Genomic DNA, 19,975 nt, shown 5'->3' with positions numbered 1-19,975 from the left:
ATTAAAGCACTTTGAAACAGTAATCCATGCCTTCATCACATCTCGGCTGGATTACTGTAACACACTTTATATTGGAGTCAGCCAGGCCTTTCTTGCACGTCTCCAGATGGTTCAGAATGCTGCTGCCCGTCTTTTAACTGGTACACGAAAGAGGGAGCACATAACACCAATTTTCTCCACTGGCTGTCTGTGCACTTTAGAGTTCATTTTAAGATTATTTTATTTGTTTTTAAATCTTTAAATGGTCTCGCCCCGTCCTACCTCTCTGAGCTGCTCCATCCTCATGCTCCTGCCCGGTGCCTCCGGTCAGCTGACCAGCTGCTCCTGGAGGTACTGAGGTCAAAGCAGAAGCTCAGGGGGGATAGAGCCTTTTCAGTCGCTGCTCCCAAACTATGGAACGATCTACCCCTGCACATTCGACAGGCTTCATCACTGTCCATTTTTAAAACTAGTCTTAAAACCCATTTTTATTCCTTGGCTTTCAACCTGGCATGAGACTTTGCTCCTGTTTTAATTGCCCTACTGTCTTTTATTGTTTTTATTGTTTCATTGTTTTGTTACTGTTTGTATTTATGTATTTATGATGCAGCCGTGGTTGTTTTTAAGGCGCTCTATAAATAAAGTTCAGTTGAGAATTTCTCAACTATGGGCCCAAAACAGTTGAAGGCCCCATATGCACTGAGTACTCAGCCCCTCTAAAGTACTACAGATAAATACTTGTTTAAAAAGTATCATGATAGTTTCTTTCTTGTGACTTGTTATTGACATGAATGACTAAGCCCTTTGACTATGCGACAAGAAAGGGCTCCCTGAGCTCTTGGGCCCCTGGGCCCGGTAGGTCCGTTCGGTAATATGTTTTTGAGTGGGTGGAGGGAATCCACGGACGAGGTCCAGTTTGGAGGAGATGAGCTCACCCACCAAGTGGGCTGAAAAGTCCTGGATGTCCAGGACTGGGTAGTGATCAGGTATCGTAGCGCTGTGGAAGTGAGAAGCCCATGGGCTGCTGGAGTGGTGAGTGATTTAGAATTCCACCTTGGCGATGGAGAGTTTGTCAGGGTCGATGGCGCAGGGTTGGGCATACACCCAGGGGGGCAGTGGTGGCAATGTGATGTTCCACCTCGAGCTTGTCAGTGGACGATGAGAAGGTAGGCTGAGTGAAGTCGGGAAGGTGACAGGCAGCATTGATCAAACAGCACTTTTTTTTAAGATCCACCAGCAGTCCATGGGTGCATAGAAAATCTGCGCCAAGGAGGTGGAAGGACACTTTTGCCATGTCAAAGTCAATGCTGACCTGTTGTCCACTGAAGCATAGCTCGTTCCGTATGTGCAGATGGGGCAGCCGTTAGCAGCTTACGGCGGGTTCACACAATACATCCCATACACATTATAAAGGTTCACACTGGACGTGAATCGTGAAAGCGCTGCGAAGCGCAGCCCGTTTTCTTGTACCCTACCGGCCACCGTAGAAGAAGAGTGAATTCGCAGGTCAAAGTTGAAAGTTCGTGTTAGAAAGATGGTGGAAGACGGAGAAATCCGCGTGGTTCACCGTGGTGGAAGTAAAATCAATTTTAGGGAACCAGTTATCACGAATGATTCCAGGTTTGTATTATTAATTGTTCGCTGTCAAACTACGTAAATATCTTTATATGACAATGCGCAATTTATAAGTATTTTGATACATAATCTACTTTGCTTTGCTGCTATGGAACCTATACAGCTAACGTTAGCTAGTTAGTGCAAGCAAGCCTTCTCTGTCTAGTAATCAAAGTTCTGTGGTTCGAGCCTCCGGACCCACCGCCTCTCTTTTCGGACAACGTGTGTGTAGGCTACTGTACTGTGTAAATTAGCTAGATGTTAAATACATTTCGCACTGTAGCTAACGTCCAACACATGTAGCTACGTTAGTTAGCTAGACATAATACCAGCACTAGATAGTGAGGCACGATGATGCGACCGTGGACGAGCCAGCTGGAATATGAGAATAAGAAGAAGAAACAAGTTAATTTGTTTAATAAATGACGTCTTGTTTGCTTTGACAGATTATTATTGTGTGCCTCTGGGGATTGTGTGAAAGTGTTCAGCACTTACACCGAGGAATGCGTTCATAATCTACCGGGACACAGAGATCTAGTAACAGGCGTCGTTATCAACCCCTCAAACCACCTACAGGTTAGTCGAGCTTGTTAGTCACATTGAAGTCGTGGGATGCATTTACTCAACTTTTGAATGTTTTTGTTGGTACAGTATTCATTGGGATGCACAATTGACAGATAACTTTCCTTGCTGCAGGCATACTCTTGTTCAGAAGATGGCACTATCAATCTGTGGGACTTCACTGATGGGGTCCTGATCAAGGTAGAGTCTGTAGGCTACATCGATTGCCTTCATATATTCTCCACTACTTTTTTGTAATAATAATAGAAATCCTTTAATCCTGATTGCTTGCAGACATATGTCATTGGATACCCCATCTACTCAATCCATGTGTCAAAGAATCATGCTGGAGTCATTTTTGGTGTTGTCCCCACAGGGGCTAACCAAAGATCTGGTAAGTTCCATATTTAAGTTAATACCTTATCAAACAGATTTAGGCACAGTAAGATACAGCAGAGGTTGTTTGGGGAGCTTACCACACCAATACAATGGTGGAAGAGGCCCAGCATTATATGCAGTCATAGCAGAGCGTGTGTAAGAAGAAGCAACATCTTGACTTTGAACCAAGAACTCAGAGGTTATGATTGGTTGACTGTGCTCTATAGCCCCTTCTGAACGTGGGACAGACCTTTCGCATGACTGTTCACTATGAGCCCATTGTCCAGAATCCCCCTGTGATGGCCAGAAATCATTGTGCCTACTTGGCTTCAATGCTTTTCTCAATCACAGACGGGCTTGTTTAACCTTTGATCTGGATATTGTGTCTGTCTGCTTAGACATGTTCCAGCTCGTGGCAGTGCATCTGCCTCACTGTGTAGACCAGGAAGTGGATGCTCGGGAGCTCTCGGCCGTGCTCAGCGATGTCACTGTCAATCCTGAGGCCATATCCTTCGGTAAAGGGGTATGCACACTTTCCTTCAGTCTCATGTGAACCTACGGTTCCTACCGTATACAGTTTAGCGGATGCAATATGACAGGATTGATCTGTGGAGGCTCCTCCCTTCACTGTGATGGAATTGGTGGCGTAAACTCGCACAGCTAACTCCAAAGAATTTGGACAGTGACAATTTGTTATTTTGGCCCCATAGTTCTCCAGATTTTAGATTTAGATTATCATTTTGCAAGATTTAGTATTGGGGTTAAATTGAGACTGTCAGTTTTAATCTGAGGGTATTTTCATTCATATTGTGTGAACCGTTTAAAGGTTATAGGCCTTTGTTATTGGTATCCATATCCCCCTTCTTCACTGTGATAGGATGTCATATCATAATGTCCACCGGATGGTGCTGGTGAGTAGATGGATACCTAACTTCAATGACTCTTCTATGCACAGGACAGCATAAACATCACACCCATAGTTTAACTTCAGCAACTTCAACCTGCCACATACTCGGCCGTTCCGCCCAAGCAAACCATTTCCATATTTATTGATCAGAGAGACTATGACATAATACTGAAAGGCAGCAGCTTGATGCATCGGTGGGGTAGATGAGGAGTGAGGTGAGGGTTTAGAAGGGGGATGGAAGCTAGTCTGTCATCCTCGTCATAAAAGTACTGATAACCTGGACGTAATTCAACCTAAAGCAAAAAATTAGGAAAACTTTAATTAAGCCAAATACTAGAGTTATCAGTACAAAAAAAAGTTAAAATAAATAAACAAAAAGATTTTGAGGTGGGATTGAAAACCCAATTTCAATTGATAGTCCAAATTCTTGAGAGTAGTAGCATGGCCCAGGGTAGACCAGTGATCTAAAGTGGGATTGGCATAAATTGATATTGAGAGTTTTTCTCTTTAGGCAGCAAATAAAGCCTCTTACAGGGCTCCTACATGGCCTGAAAGATAAAAGTATAGAACCACCTGACTATGAAACATGGCTGTTGTACAGTACATAATTTAAACTGTCCAAATACTTTAGAACATTAAAATGGGGGGACTGTGTACATGAAGGGATGTCATTTCTGAACAGTTTACCTGATATGGATGGAAAATACCTTCAAAAAGCTGATCATCTGAACTTAAACCCCGTATTAAATCACCATTTCAAATCATGACCAAAATAACAATATGTGTCAGTCTTTGCCTGTTAGCCCTGAAGAAGGTCCTGTGTTGAGCGAAACATGTTGGCTTTTTACATTTTTGAGCAGCCATGATTTAATAAAGGCTTTTTAATATATCCTTTTCCAAATTTTTTACTATTTGGAGTGCCTGGATTTATCCTTGTCTGTTTGGTAACTTAAGTTCCCTTTGTCCAAGAGCACCCAAACAAATATGAACATTACTGGACTATGATTAGAGCCATCATGTGATTTTGCTCTTATCTCATGTCAGTGTTAAGTGCTTCTTGTTAACTGTACCTCCACTCCTCTCGGATCCCTACTGTCATGTGGAGTTGAGAGGCTATGGTTGGTTCCCATACAAACAAAAGGCTAACTTTGCAATGTTTATATTGTGCTCGTTCTCACAGGGTGAATACATAGCTTCTGTAAAAGGATTACAACTTGAAGTGTATTTCTTCAAGAAGCAGAAATCTTACAGGTAAGCGGGTTAATGCTACTTTGATTCACTACAGTGGCACACTCATTCATTAAAATCATGAAACCCGTTTTATTGTAAAAGGGAAGGTGATTTCAGGTTCCAATTTATGTTCTGTCTGTAAGTCTGTTTTGCGCAGCCCTGTTGCCTGATTATTGGCTGTGGTTATGAACTAGTTTTCAATTGGGCTGCAACATAAGCTCTGCTGAAAAGACTTCTGGAGGGAAAATTATGAAAAGCCAATTAGAATACATTTCCAACCAATGACAGACGGCCACATCCATTATCTGAAGCAATAACAAGCTCTAGCTGATATTGGTTAGAAAGTGTATCCTGTTTTGTATGCACCATCATTACGATGTGCATTTCGTTGTTGTGTTAAACTCCTCCCTCTGTCCTCACTGACCGGCATGGTCATCTTCAGCAACCATGTGACTTGAAATCGAGTGCAAATCCCAGTCTGGCGCCCCTGCTGGCTGCCGGTGTGCTACCATGGAAACGTTCAGCCTAGCAGCGTTGCTTAAACGAAAACATAACGGGCAAATAACCCTTTGCTAAGTGTTCCCCACTTAGTTATTTTTGCTTACTCAATTTCAATGTCAGTTTATTTGAAAAGGGACAGTGCCTATCCATCAACAACAAATGTAAACGTATAACGATGTTATAAAAAGGCATTCTAAAATGACAAGATAAAAGTAAATAATATAACGGCATCATACAGAGCATATTAAGGTCAGAGTTATAAAAAACAAAAAAACATAAGAAATGAATACTACATCGTCTGCTCATAGAGAAACCACATTGTTTTCTTTTTTCTTTTTTAAACACAGGTTTCCCATGACTGCAGCCAGTAAGAAGGGGGCTAAGAATGCTTTCACCTGCATCTCTTGTCACCCTAAAGAGGACTGCATTGCAACTGGTCATGAGGATGGCAAGATTCGCCTGTGGTGAGTTTAATACATGGCCATATAAACCTTGGCTGATTCATCATCATGGTTCTTCTTTCTTCCTTGATTCCTACTCATTCATACTACTTTGTCCTTTCTTTGACTCCAGGAGAAACTTCAACCACAAGAAGGAGTACACGTTTACTACTCTACACTGGCACCACAGTGCCGTGAACTCGCTGTGTTTCACCCCTGAAGGTTCTGCGACCTTGTTTCAGTACCAAACTAATACCTTTTATTTTCTATACCAAACTAATACCAATTGTTCTTAAAGCTGGTACACTGCGATAAAGAGGCAACTGAGATGCAGCTATGTTCGCTAATCTTCATTAATTCTGCTTTGGTTGGGTTTTGTTCCAGGTACTAACCTGCTCAGCGGAGGGAGCGAGTCTGTGCTGGTCCAGTGGCGGTACACCCAGGAGAACCAGAAAGACTTCCTGCCGCGCCTCGGCGCCGCCATCACACACATCATGGTGTCTCCGGACGGGGCGCTCTTCTGCACCTCCCACTCAGACAACAGTGAGGACCGCTAAGGCCAGCGTGCACCAGATCTAATAAGGATCTGTTATTAACATCCATTAACTGGGGAAAAAGCATTTTCATTTGCACGTTCTCACATGATGTTTTATAACAGGTGAAGTTATATAATGGTTACAGTTATTTTAGATTTGATGGTTTGGTGAGAGGCGGGTGTACGGCCATTTACGTTAATAAGAAATGACTGTCTCTCTCAACACACAAGTCAATTAGTTACTGTCTCTCACCTGATGAAATTGAGGGCGGGGGCTGTTGACCCCATTGACCCCTGTACGTTTGTTTGTCCGTGCCTTGACAGTCACACATGTACCAATGAATTGCTCCACAGTTAATTTATCCCATCGCCAAGTACATCTTCCTTTGTACAAAAAAAACATATGGCTTAGTTGACATGATTGTAAAGAACCCTTCTATTGAACATGGATCTAACCATTATTCTTTTATTTTCCCCTGCATCTTTCTTGTACGTCCCTCTAAAGAGATTTTAATCATCCAGAGCTGTGTTAAAGTGTCAGCAGTCATTCAGGGTCTAGTCAAAGGTAAGTACTGCTTCTCTTATGCACACGGGTGTCCACTACACCTGCAGAAATGTTTTGTCATTAAATGTTTTGTCATACGATGCTATCGTATGTCCAGTTACCGTATCTCATGATCGTGGACCTTTGCAGAACGTGTGTACTTGGAACACGCTTATTGTGTGGTCAGTCAGCACATGTTTAGAGAGATCCCTTCTTCCCCCCCTCGTCCAGATGAGGCCGTCTGGACAGACCTGATGATCGACCCGTGCACCAAAGCGTTGGTGCTTAACGGCAAACCAGGACACCTGCAGTTCTACTCTCTCCAGAGAGACAAGCAACTCTACAATGTAAGCGTTTTCCGTATTGGCCTGCTGTCAGAAAATCTATCCCTCATTGCCCTCGTCATGTTGTAGCAGACTTGTGTGTGACCAACGTGGTGATGAAGAGGAGGATATTGCCCTCGTCATGTTGTAGCAGGCTTGTGTGTGACTGACGCGGTGATGAAGAGGAGGATGAGGGTCAGACTGAAGTCCCTCCTGGACAACCCCTAGGGAGCACGTTCAGCCACAGGTCCTCTCTAATGTAGGACGAGTGATAAATGATATATCGGCAATCATATCGGTATCGGCCGATGTTAGTCATCTTTTAATATATCGATATCGGTCCGATGTGCAAAACAGGGCCGATGTGAACAGCCAATCATTTCTGTCTTGCTGCTGTTTTTGAGAGGAAACAATGCTGTAAATCAAAGATTTTTTTTCAGCTTCTCCGAATGTTTTGGAAATAGAGACAGTGTTTCCATGTGTTTTTCAGTATGTATAACATTTGATTATGATAGAAACTTGTTTTTATACAGAACATATCGACATCTGTAAATATCGGTTATCAGCCATGACAGCAATGTTAATATCTGTTATCGGTATCGGCTAGGGATGGGCAAACGATCAAAATTTATTTTTCGATAATTGAAAGAATTAACAATCAACTATCGAATAATTGATAAGCTTTTTTTTTCATTAAAACAACGTCTAAGGCAGAAATAACTAATAAAGCATGTTTCCTTAAAAATAGCTTTATTTCTTGTGTTGTGATAACGTTAGCCTTCATTAGGCTGTCCACGCATGCTGACGCGATTGCACTCAAAACGGCATTCAAACTAGACACTTCAGTCCAATAACAATCCTCTAAGCCGTGTCGCCTGTTAAATATAAAAATTATCCCACGCCAAACTTCGTTTTGCCCGCTTCGTCTTCAACATGTCTAGGCTGTTCTGCTACTGCTCGACTGGCTAAATATTAATATGCATATACCGTTACTTTTGGAACCTGTTGTGTCATCGCGTAGCCTACTAATTCAACAAATACATTTCTCACACAGAACGTAGACAAACTAATTTCCACAGAATTTATTAATGATTATCGAGCACATTTTTTTGTGATCGACCAAAATCATTAGCAATCAATTATCGATCTTCGATCATTGATGCCCATCCCTAGTATCGGCCCAAATGTTCATATCGGTGCGTCCCTATGTGGGACTGGTCGGTGGCGTCCCTATGTGGGACTGGTCGGTGGCGTCCCTATGTGGGACTGGTCGGTGGCGTCCCTATGTGGGACTGGTCGGTGGCGTCCCTATGTGGGACTGGTCGGTGGCGTTCCTTTGTGCCAGCAGCCATCAGACATAACGGCGCTTGAAGCCCCCCGACCCCAATGTCCTCCCTTTTATCATTTTATAGTTGGCAATTTCTAGCTTTTATTGTCGTTTTTATAGTTATTACTGTATTATCCACGTGTCCGCTGCCATTGATTGTGTGCACTGTGTGAGATATGTTTATGTATGTCTGTATGTATTTATGAGCTCTTGATCCTTGTTCTTATTCTGTAGATCTGCTCTGTCTTTGCGCTACTGGAAAGTCTTCTCTATCTACCTGCCTTTTCCACAGATGAAGTCAAAGACCATTTAGAATATTCATCATATCATTGGAATGATCTGCCCATTATGACACGTTCTGCTTCGCGTTCTCTCCGCAGCTGGATATCGTCCAGCAGGAGTATATTCACGAGGCGGGGCTGCACCAGTTCGTGGTGGTCAAAGCCGCGTTCGACGCCCGCGGCGACTGGCTGGCTACGGTGGAGGAGAGGAGACAAGGAGCGGAGCTAGAGATCAATCTGAAACTCTGGGTGTATGACGAGCAAACTCAGAGGTACGTTTGGGAACTGCAACCGACCGCTTGCACGTTTTCTTATTCATACGATGTCGTCGCGAGGAGTCAAGTGATCAATATTGCCCAAAAAATGCTAATTAGCTAATCATACCCCTGAGCTGCCCCCTACTCCAGTCACTACATGAAACGCTGTCAGGTCTCTGAATAGGAAAAGGTGCATTATTACACTTGATCAACAGCTACTGTGTTCACGTGCAGGATTCTATCCCATTAGACAACTTTATCTCAGTGAGATCAAATATATTCTGATGTTTGCTGCTCTGAATGACTTGCTCGAATGCCTTAACAGCTTAACAGCTTTAATAATTGGTATTAGTATGCATTTTAACTTATTTAGCAAGCATTCTAATGAGCTAGAATCCTTCATGTGAACACAACTTTGCTGTTGACTAAGTGCAATACACAATGGACGCACAGTTGCGCTCAGCTTGACCAGCAGGGGTCGCTATTGTGTGTGGAGTGAGTTTAGGGGGGTGAGTGTAACTGAGTTGTATTGGTTAAACTTACTTCTCAGTATACCGGCGCCATCAAATCGCTAGCTTTTGGGTGGTGTAGCTGGCTGGAGCTGTGTTTATGAGAGGTGGTCGTGCATTTTAAGTCAGAGGGTCTGAGAACAGACCCAATATGGGAGAGCGAGGGTGGAAGCAAATACAAAAAGGCCACCGGCCCTTCTGGTGCCCAGAAAGCTCCCGCCAAGGCCTGCTTTGAAAGCGTGTGCGGACAGCATCTCGCATGCGCGCTGCGTTCTGGCTCACCCAGTACCAGGACCCACCAGACGCCGCTGGCGTCACCACCGGGTCATCACTGTGCGACGGCCAGGTCCCGGTGTAGGCTGCCCTTCCCCAGGAGGACACAGCTCAGTCTTGTCCAGGTTGAGCTCGACGGTGTGTCGCCATCCACTCCCAGATCTCAGCCGAGCACCCAGCTCTGCGTGTCTCCACTTGTGTGTCAGGATGGAAATGACAGGAATTGCAGCGTGTCATCGGCATATTAGTGGTAGAAGAAGCCATGCAAGCAAATGACAGCTCAGCCAGGGACATAAACAACATTTCCTCCCCTGCGTTTCAAGGCGTTTGTGCTCCTGCAGCACTCCAGAGTGACTAAATTGGTCACATTTCTCTGTCCAGTGCCACTGAAATTTTTCATTGGTCACACCAGTGCAAGCAGAGCATTATTCCATTATCCTTCTGCAATTTTTTGTGTGCCCATGCAGTCAATATGTGAGGCCTGGACATTTGAGTTAGACACCCTCCATATGTGAATTTTCACATATATATTTATCATGAGTGGAACTGAGGAATGCCTACCTACCCAAAAATCTACATTTTCACTCGTATGCCTCCACAAACTTGGTTGGACACGTTTCACACCCAAAAGTATATACTAATATAATTACTACACATTTTTGTGCCATTGCGAAAGGTGTATTCCCCATATTAAGGGTGTGTTCACACCTACACATTTGATCCGTTTGGAATCGGACTATCGGACCAAAAAAGTTTGCTCCGCTTCGTTTGGAGAGGTGTGAATGCGTATTCGAACTCGGTCCCCGGATCAAACAACCGAACCATGGTTTGCCTAAAAAGCAAGGACTCGGTCCGCTTCGAAAGGGACCTTGCTTCGGTTCGCTTTTGGTGTGAACGCGCATCGGACTATCCATAGGACCAACTGCTGGGACGTGGATTGACCCATAGGCTCCTGCCAAGAAAACGTTCATATAATTTCTGATTTAATTATTTGATTAATGGTAGACATCTGTATTGTAAATCACTTTCATGTGATAATAATTTTATAACAAGTTCAAGATTGAAGAGATTCAATAACAAAATGTAGACATTCGCAATATTTTGACTGACAAGGATAACTAGAGTAGCCTACAACTGTGGTTACCCTAAAGCTCTGGTCGATTAGGCCTACGTGATGACATTTGACAGATTTGTTGAGTAGCCTAATCCTTTACAATGTAATCAGTGCATAAACTTTGTGAAATAGAGACACTGAACCGCAATCAAAATGTGAGATTTCATTTTGCCCTGGCGCAGCATCAGGACACACAGACATATCACAAAAAACAGCGCTAAAACTGACTGATAGATCAATTGATAGATAGACTGATTGAAAGTTCCTTATCCGTAAAATCGCTCTTCAAAACCATAATTAACCATCCACGTTACAGTTGTTTGGGGAGGGCACTTTCTCGAAATCAATAGCCTACGGCCTTCTTTATGCACATCCCAGGACAGATAGAATTGTCATCCTCTCAATTGAAAGGGGCGTTATATTTGTATTACAATGCGGACATAATCTGGTGAGTAGCGCAAATATTTGGCTATTAGTGCATCACTATGGACCCTATAGAAAATTCTGATTTGGCTGTGGACACGTTTGTTGGTGCGGGGTAAATGGATTCCAATATAGCCTACAGTAGGGGACTGACATGCGGTTAATGATAGATTTTCCGTCGTAATTTTTCTAGCCAATAGATGAGCAACCTGTACGACCACGTGACACTTGTTTACATGTGTTGGTTCGATTACACAAATGACCTTGTGAACGCGAACCAGACCCAAAAAAACTGCAACAGTGTTGCAACTTCACTCATTTGGTCTGGTCCTTGGTTTGGAATTTCTGGTGTGATCGCAACCTAAGAAACAATCCTGTCTTCTCATAATGTCACTAAACCTGTTCCATGACTGTATCTGCAGCTTATTTTCTTCCTTGTTCCTCTTGTTCCTCCCCCGTCTTAGTTTTGTGCTGAGCACTACCGTCTCTGCCCCCCACGAGGACAGGATTACAGCCATGTGCTTCTGCCCCTCGCCAGAGACCACCATGCTAGTGACCTCCAGCCAAGACGGCCACTTCAAAGCCTGGCTGCTGGCGGACCAGTCGGACACAAAGGGTAAGTCAGTCTCACCGAGTCTCTGCAGGTCTTTGTGGTTGACCAGTGAGACTGGACTGAAGGAGACTGCTGGGGGTGGGCGCCCGGTGGAGGTCTTCCATTACAGACCTTGGTTGGGTACGGTGGAGGTCTTCCATAGCAGACCTTGGTTGGGTACGGTGGAGGTCTTCCATAGCAGACCTTGGTTGGGTACGGTGGAGGTCTTCCATAGCAGACCTTGGTTGGGTACGTTGGAGGTCTTCCATAGCAGACCTTGGTTGGGTACGGTGGAGGTCTTCCATAGCAGACCTTGGTTGAGTACGGTGGAGGTCTTCCATAGCAGACCTTGGTTGGGTGCGCACCAAGGGTCAGTGGATGTATTAGGACAACTTGGTTGTTACCAGAACAAGAATAATTTGCATCCACTTACCCCTCGAGAGCACTATGGTGTTAACATTTGTTTTCACACACCTATTGCACTGTGACATAATACAAAACAAAAAACAAGCATAGGACCCAAAACAAGCTAAAAACAACATTTATCATAAGTCATTGGCCAGTGCACATTGGTCTTTGGATTGGGCAATGGCTTGGCCTGGCCAGACAGCAGAGGGCAGTTCTAGCCTAATGCAAATGAAGATCAGGCTAGACATGAAGTGCTTATGTTGATTTACAATCACAACAGAAGACAAGCCATTGAGAGGAAGGTTTATTCACAAGTAGGCTAGATACAGGATGCGGTCCTCGGCCATTATGTAAACCCAAACCCGATAAAGCCGGTGCTAACGGCAGCTTACTGGGATATTTGTTCTATCCTTGCTGGGCGGAGGGGGAGGGGAGGGGGGCGGAGGGGGCTTCTGGCTCAGGCACACTTTGGTCAGGAGCACTGTAGGTTTGGTGTATTTCCAGCTGTAAATGTCAGCGCATCGTGTTACAGACATACTTTACCTTACCTTAGCTTACACTGCCCAGGGCTGTGGCCCCCATCGTTGAGGGAAATGGCTCTATAAATGTTTCCCCCCTCACTCTCCTCACCAGAAGAGGGCACATCCTGGTCATGTGACTTTGTGGGCGGGTACCACCACCTAACGTCTCAGTGTTGCTGCTTCTCTGCGGACGGCTCCTTGCTGGCGGTGGGCTTCCAGGAGGTGGTGGCGGTGTGGAGTCCAGTCTCCTGGGAGCTGCTGACCACGCTGTCCCAGCCCCCGGGCGCCATCAGGTGAGAACACACCAACGCACTCAAACACACACACCACCGCACTCAAACACACACACCAACGCACTCAAACACACACCACCGCACTCAAACACACACACCACCGCACTCAAACACACACACCAACGCACTCAAACACACACACCACCGCACTCAAACACACACACCACCGCACTCAAACACACACACCACCGCACTCAAACACACACACCAACGCACTCAAACACACACACCACCGCACTCAAACACGCACACCAACGCACTCAAACACGCACACTAACTCACTCAAACACACTAACTCACTCAGACACACACACTAACTCACTCAGACACACACACTAACTCACTCAGACACACACACTAACTCACTCAGACACACACACTAACTCACTCAGACACACACACTAACTCACTCAAACACACACTAACTCACTCAGACACACACACTAACTCGCTCAAAGACGGACAAGCGCCCATGATCATACTATTGCAAATACTTGAATCAAGTAAGAATTATTTCACACACGAGCAACAATCAAAGCCATTCATGATCAAAGTTGGGATGTAGGGATGCTGCCGTTTACTGTTTTTTTTACCACATACTCTATACTACTGCTTTGGAAGTGGTAGCTAAACTTTTATGGGGTCTGTTTAGCTAGTATAACCAGCTGTTGGACATACTAGCACTTGACAAAAATATTCTGTTGCTATGCAGATAGATGGATCGATAGTTAGATGGATAGTTAGTTTATCCCCGAAGGTAACTTTGTTGTTGCAGCCAATGATGCACACAATACAACACAAAAAGCCACAGTGGGCTCAGAAATTTACAAAACGGGCAGTACAATAAAGCACAAAAAGGCACAGTATACAGTGTAGTCTATAGGTGTACAGAAAGTACAAAAGCTACCAAAAAAAATACATAGAAAAATGTTATATTTTTCATGGGGTGGGGGGACAGCCATTTCAGATGACTTCCCTGTTATTTTGAGCTCTAGATGGAAAAGCTATTTGCTGCTAATCTTGTGAAATATGTCAGGGGGCAGTGTCGTGGTCAGGGGGAGGCTTTGGAAGTTGGGGAAGCCTGAAACGCTCTCTGATCCCCCAGGGACCTTTGTTTCGGCCGTCTGAGCTGTTCCAAGTACCTGCTGGGGACCACCACCAAGAACCTCCTGTGCTGCTGGAACCTCCTCACCTGCACATGTAAGGCTGCGTCGTTCTACCTGCTCTACCCCTCACCTGTTCTACCCCTCACCCCCTTGTGGAAGAAACCGATCATCCAATATTGAGATCATTGAAGAAATAAATCCAACCATCCTTGATAATCAATAAGGATAACTTGTGCAGACCATTAGTATTTCTGATGAATTTATTTTAAATGCATGGAGATAGAGTACAGTGAGAGCAGAGTTTCTCTCTGACCAGGGCTGTCCCAGTCAGATGCATAGACAAAATCCAAACCTTGGTTTGTGAACAGTACAAAAGAAATCAACGTCAGGATATGAGCTTGTCTTGTTTTGGTTACTCCAGAAGACGAAACAAAAACTAGAAGTTCTGCCTTCAGTCCTTCAAGGGCAGGAGAGAGACCGTAGAGAGACACAGACATAACTCATCCCTGACTTACACAACCATAGGCAAAAGCAATACACTTTATTTAACAGCAAGAAAGAGCAATATTTAATCTTTAACAAATCAGTTCTTTAACTTCCGCCCCCTCCCTCTGCGCCCCCTCCCTCTGACTCTCCCTCTCTTCCTCTCTTCCACCCTCAGTGGAGTGGAGCACCTCCATGGACGTGTCCTTGCTCCTGGCTGACCCCCTGTCTGAAAACATGGCCGTCTTCAGCAGTCAGGCTGGCAGTGCTGACTGTGAGTTCTACTGGCACAGAGGCCTTCTGTAAACCTGGCCTGGTTTTAAATGTCACTGCCACTTTTGAGGCAGGGTATAAAGGTGTTCTGTACAAACGTTGACACTTCATCACAGATGATTAGATTGTGTCTGCTAAATGACGTAATGTAATGATTCCTCAACATTGTCAAACCCCTCTCATTATTGCATTTCTGTACGCTGGAACAAAAGTATCCTACATTGTTTGTCCCTACACTATATTTAATAGATTAGTAGATTGACATGGATGATGCAGAACATGTACTGTAAGATTGATGGATTTCTCTCTCTGATGGCCATTTTATGCTTCCCCTGACCCCCGTAGTGTTTGTGTTCAAGCCTGGGGAGCCCCGGCCGGTCTTTTCCCACAAGGCCCTGTGCTCAGGTAAGGTGCAGCGTGCCATCTTCGCCCCCCGAGACGACATTCTGGACAGCTGTGAGGAGCGCACTCAGTGGCTCAACAGATCCCAGCTCTACTTCCTGACCCAGCACATGGTGAGTGTTGCACATGACAACTGAACTACCTGAACTTTGGCTGAGGGGGAAGATTGTTGGACTAATCTTAACAAATTACAACACACTTTGCGCCATCTGCAAGTACCAATAGCACAGTCACAAAATATATTATAGCTGACAACAGAATATTGTGTCTTAAAAAAAATTATATGCTTACTAGGGATGCCACTGTTCTCTATATTATTGTACCATACGATACGCCATCCACGGTTAAATGCGCACTTGTGAATTGCGGATGTTCGGTTTCACAACTTTCCCTGCATTTCTTACTGCCTAATTGGAGAAGGCTTCCCCGTGAGTAAAACATCACATGGGTCACATGACATGACCACATGAAAAGACTGGTTGCACTTGTAGCAACAAGCATGGTGGACAAAGTCTGGTCCTGTGATTCAGTCCCCTCGGAGCAGGCTGTCCTCGAGTGCGTGTGTGAGGCAGGAAGACGGAGCAGGAGAGAGACTTTCTTTCTAATAGTCTTTTCATGATCATTAGGAATAACGAAAATGCTGCTTAGATCAAAAGCTTGCAATCAATCAATCAGTATTAATGCATGTTAAAAAGGGGGATAGATAAAAACTGCAAGACAACGATTTTTTTGTAGCCTAAATGGAATTTTCTTAATTTCTCCAACTGGCCTACTGTTTTGACTGGGCGCATCCCTCTTCATAGCGATGACGTAGCCTACGTTGTGCAAATCGAGTACTATACCAGTAGTCAAGGCTTAGAGGCACTTTTATATTTGAAATTGTTTAATTTTTTTATTTTTTAACATTTGGAAGTGTTTTTTATCTTTATTTATTTATCTTTTTTATTTTTTTATTTTATACAATATATAATATTCTGGAATGTGTCTGAATGGAAAAGTTCCATAAGTAATAAGCAAATAAAGACTTGGAAATAGTAGTATTTTTTTCTCCTTAGGCACAAAACACTTTCTTACATGACCACTGTCTCTACTGAAACGCTTGTTCTGTTTCAGGATTTAATGACTTTCACCACCAAAACAGAGCAGGATAGGCTAGTGGCATCTAGTTCACAGGTACGGTTTGAGCTTTTCTAACATTCAACATGATTAAACAAATTTGCAAACGATGTGCAGCCTTCTCCAACTGTGACTGTTTTGTCAGCTTGTGATTGACGACAGCGTCGCCGTGACACCGTTCTACCTGCTTCTCGGGAAGCACAGACAGCAAGAGAAGGACAAACAAGACGTTCTGAACAGCCCTGCAGCAGAGAGGACTCAACTCCCACACGGCTCTGTGGCCATTAAGGAGGTGTGTTTGTGCATGTGCAGGTCACTGGCCTCTAATTGGCCTTGAAGTTTTGCTCTCATAATCATCTGTAGCTCCCCAAATGATACGCATGGCTACCACGCGTCACCTGTGTTCCTCTGGAGCATGGCTACCACGCGTCATCTGTGTTCCTCTGGAGCGTCGGCTGTGGTCGACTGCAGGTCCTCCGAAAATAACGCCCCACAAAACATGTGCTTGTCTACGCGTTGCTAAACAGCAAGTATACTGCAGGCTTAACCTGTTTATCTCACTTGCCTGATGTTCCACCATACTATAACTCTCCTAACTTCCATTTGTCTCCTTCCCTCCCTGGTCTGTGGTTTCCCCTCCCTCCCTTCCTCCCTCAGCTGCTGCAGACCCCCGCCCACGTCCTGCCCTCCGCCTCCTTCCTGTGCTCCATGTTTGTGCGCTCGCTCCTCATCTCCACCGCCGAGACCAGGTGAGCCAACGGCCGGGGAACACCAGCGTGTGTGTTGGCTACTGATACGGTCAGAGCATCTGGACAGGAATGGGATCCTGTATGTCTCATTTAAAGTGACTTGTGATTTAAGATACATCTATAGGAAATAATAATTCAATAATTATCATTGGAAAAAAAGTTTGTCACAAATACGTTCGTTATTTCCTCCTGGCTAGAATGGAACGCTTCGCTAAGTTCAGGTAGCAGCTAGCTAGGCTAGGTGACTCGGCTTAAAGAAATACATTAGTGCACTTTGTATGCAGTTTAAGTGACTATACGCTCAACAATAATAACACATTTTTATTTACTTTCTCTATTTGCTGGCTGCCCTGTGAGTCCATGTTAAAGGACTGCTCGTTTTTGACAACCTGGACCTTATTTACGACATATTATAAGACGTTTGACTCACCGAGATCCCTTTGGTGTAGTTCGGAGGCATGTAGAAGAAATTTAAAATCCAGCGCGAGCCAGTATATCCATGTAATGGCGGTGGTGGGGGCACCGAGAATGCAGTTTCTAAAAATCTATTTTCTGAGAAATATCATGTCAAATATCAAGAAATCATAAAAAAACAAATACAATAAATCTTCTTTTTTTTTATCAAGAAATTATATTTATAAAATATGCAAAAAATCATTAAAAAACAAGAAATCATTAAAAAAAATATTTTTTATGCAATGAGGGGAGTCTATAGCTCAGTAAGTAGAGCAGGTCGTTCAATGATCGAAAGGTCAGCGGTTCGAATCCTAGCTCCGACTGTCCACATGTCAAAGTGTCCTTGAGCAAGACAGCTAAACCCAAATTGCTCCCAATGAGCAGGTTGGCACCTTGCATGGCAGCTGTGTGTGTGAATGGGTGAATGAGAGGCCATTTATAAGAGCAGTCCATTTACCATAAAAAAAAAAAAAAAGAAGCAAGAAATCATTAAAAAAAAAAAAAATGCAAGAAATCATATCACAATACTTAAAGAATGTCAATACCCACAAAAACGGCTACATATCAAATCAGTACAAGTATCGTGATAGTATTGAATCAGGTCTCTGCCAATTCCCGGGCCTACTAGCTAGTTAGCACATAACATGTACGAGGCAGAGCGCTTATTATCTAAGACCCCATTTAGACTTGGTTTTAGACAATCATATTCAAAGTGGACAGCGCTTCATACAAGTGTAAATGGCCACCAAAACGTTTTGTGAAACATTTCCTCAAACCACTTGCCGAGGTGGTCTGGGACACATTTGACCACATATCTTAAGTAGTCTAAACGCTAATGCGTTGTGATGCGTCCCTGACAAAAACGTAACAGGAAAACACGTCATCAATGCAGGATGATTTTTCTCCTTTTTCGCCTTACCCTGCTCTCTTTTTCAAGTCGCAAATGACTTGTCCTATCAATCCAAAAGACTTGTCCTATCAATCCAAATGACTTGTCCTATCAATCCAAATGACTTGTCCTATTAATCGAAACAGTTGAAATAGTCCAGGCTTTCATGCACACTTTTTTCAATCTGCTCGAAGTGCATGTCAGTCTGCTCAAACCGAGTGATTATTGATTTGTTTACATGGAACAGCTGTGTGACACGGCAGGAGTGAGTTGAGTTACTATGGTTACTATATACGAACACAAGTGGTCAGCTGGACACATTTGGAGACGCATGATAGACACAGGTGTAAACGATGATGTGTCTCGCTGTCCACTTGTGATCTGAGCGTCCAAAATGCATTTTAAAAAGTCTAAACAGGGTCTCGGAGACATTTAAAGTTTGCGACCGATCCCCGTTCCCCTGGCTTGCAGCTAAATCAAGCAATGGTCTGCTGCCCTAGTCCACGTCCCTTCCAGAGTCCACTTTCACACTGGGTCATACTTTAACTCAGCTGGCAACAGGACAATACGCTGGTTGTGGTAATGTACCTCATTATTGTCCTGCCACAAACTTGTCTCTCTCTTGATGCACATAGTTTAGCTCATTTAATTTGCTCATAAATTGACTAAAGGTCACTTCCAGCTACCTGACGGGGTACAGTAGTAGGTTAATATTTTCCCACCTAGCTGTAGTACTGCATTGTTCTTGGTTAAGACAAAAATAAAATAAAAAATGTCCCTGGTAAATGTTCATTATTGCCTTGTCATGCTCAGTCCCTAACCTAATTTGTTTGTTTTCATGGCACAAGGGAGGAAAACAAAGCAGCCGAAGAGGAAATGGAGAGTGAGAAAGAAGAAGAGGAAGACGACTCGGACGAGGGAAGTGTCCCCGTGTCAAGGCAGGACATTGTGGCGAAGCCACACGTTAATGAACCAGGAGCACCGGGTTTCAACAAAGCCCACGAGAGGGAACTGAGGAGAGTGAAAAAACTGGACCACAGCTGGGTCAGCAGTCTGCTGGACTCCTAGTCAAGGGTGCATGCATGGACGAACGCACACACTCATGATCTGCTTCTGCAGTCATGTTATATTTTTCTTATGTCACATTTCTAGTTCATGGATGTCTGTTTTTTTAGTCAGTTAATGGATGTCTGGTTTGGAACATGCTGTCCGCTTATTGTTGAAGATTAGGAGACGGTTAAATTTTTTGCAAAAAATAATAATAAAACTGACATTTAAATATGTTTAGATATTTTTTGGCTTCTGACCAACACCTATGTGATTTTTGAAAAGTGAATTTGTTTAGAGTTGCTACATAGAACCTCACTACAATTCTAACTTCTAGTTCTTTTGTCACTTAAATGCCCAGAAGGGTCCCGGATGTGTAGCCTATATTGATATGCAGATACTGTAGTTGATCCTCGTTGAATTTATTTGCTTAGAGGCACGATG

At 43.9% G+C, this 19,975-nt stretch overlaps 1 protein-coding gene across 1 annotated transcript; it reads left to right on the top strand.

Moving 5' to 3' along the window:
* The first annotated feature begins 1,512 nt into the window (after positions 1-1,512).
* On the top strand, positions 1,513-19,751 carry wdr75 (WD repeat domain 75). The gene is made up of 21 exons (XM_084452062.1): positions 1,513-1,599; positions 2,040-2,169; positions 2,290-2,355; positions 2,449-2,548; positions 2,931-3,055; positions 4,620-4,690; positions 5,518-5,634; positions 5,744-5,832; positions 5,995-6,153; positions 6,651-6,710; positions 6,921-7,036; positions 8,720-8,892; positions 11,661-11,812; positions 12,830-13,010; positions 14,116-14,210; positions 14,778-14,873; positions 15,218-15,387; positions 16,388-16,447; positions 16,536-16,682; positions 17,048-17,139; positions 19,333-19,751. Exons 1-21 carry the CDS (start codon positions 1,514-1,516, stop codon positions 19,550-19,552), a joined length of 2,505 nt encoding a protein of 834 aa, XP_084308188.1. The 5' UTR covers position 1,513; the 3' UTR covers positions 19,553-19,751.
* Positions 19,752-19,975: the final 224 nt, after the last annotated feature.

Source organism: Borostomias antarcticus (assembly GCF_949987555.1).
Source record: "Borostomias antarcticus genome assembly, chromosome: 2".
NCBI lineage: Eukaryota > Metazoa > Chordata > Actinopteri > Stomiiformes > Stomiidae > Borostomias > Borostomias antarcticus.
This window is presented reverse-complemented; position numbering and strand designations above follow the sequence as displayed.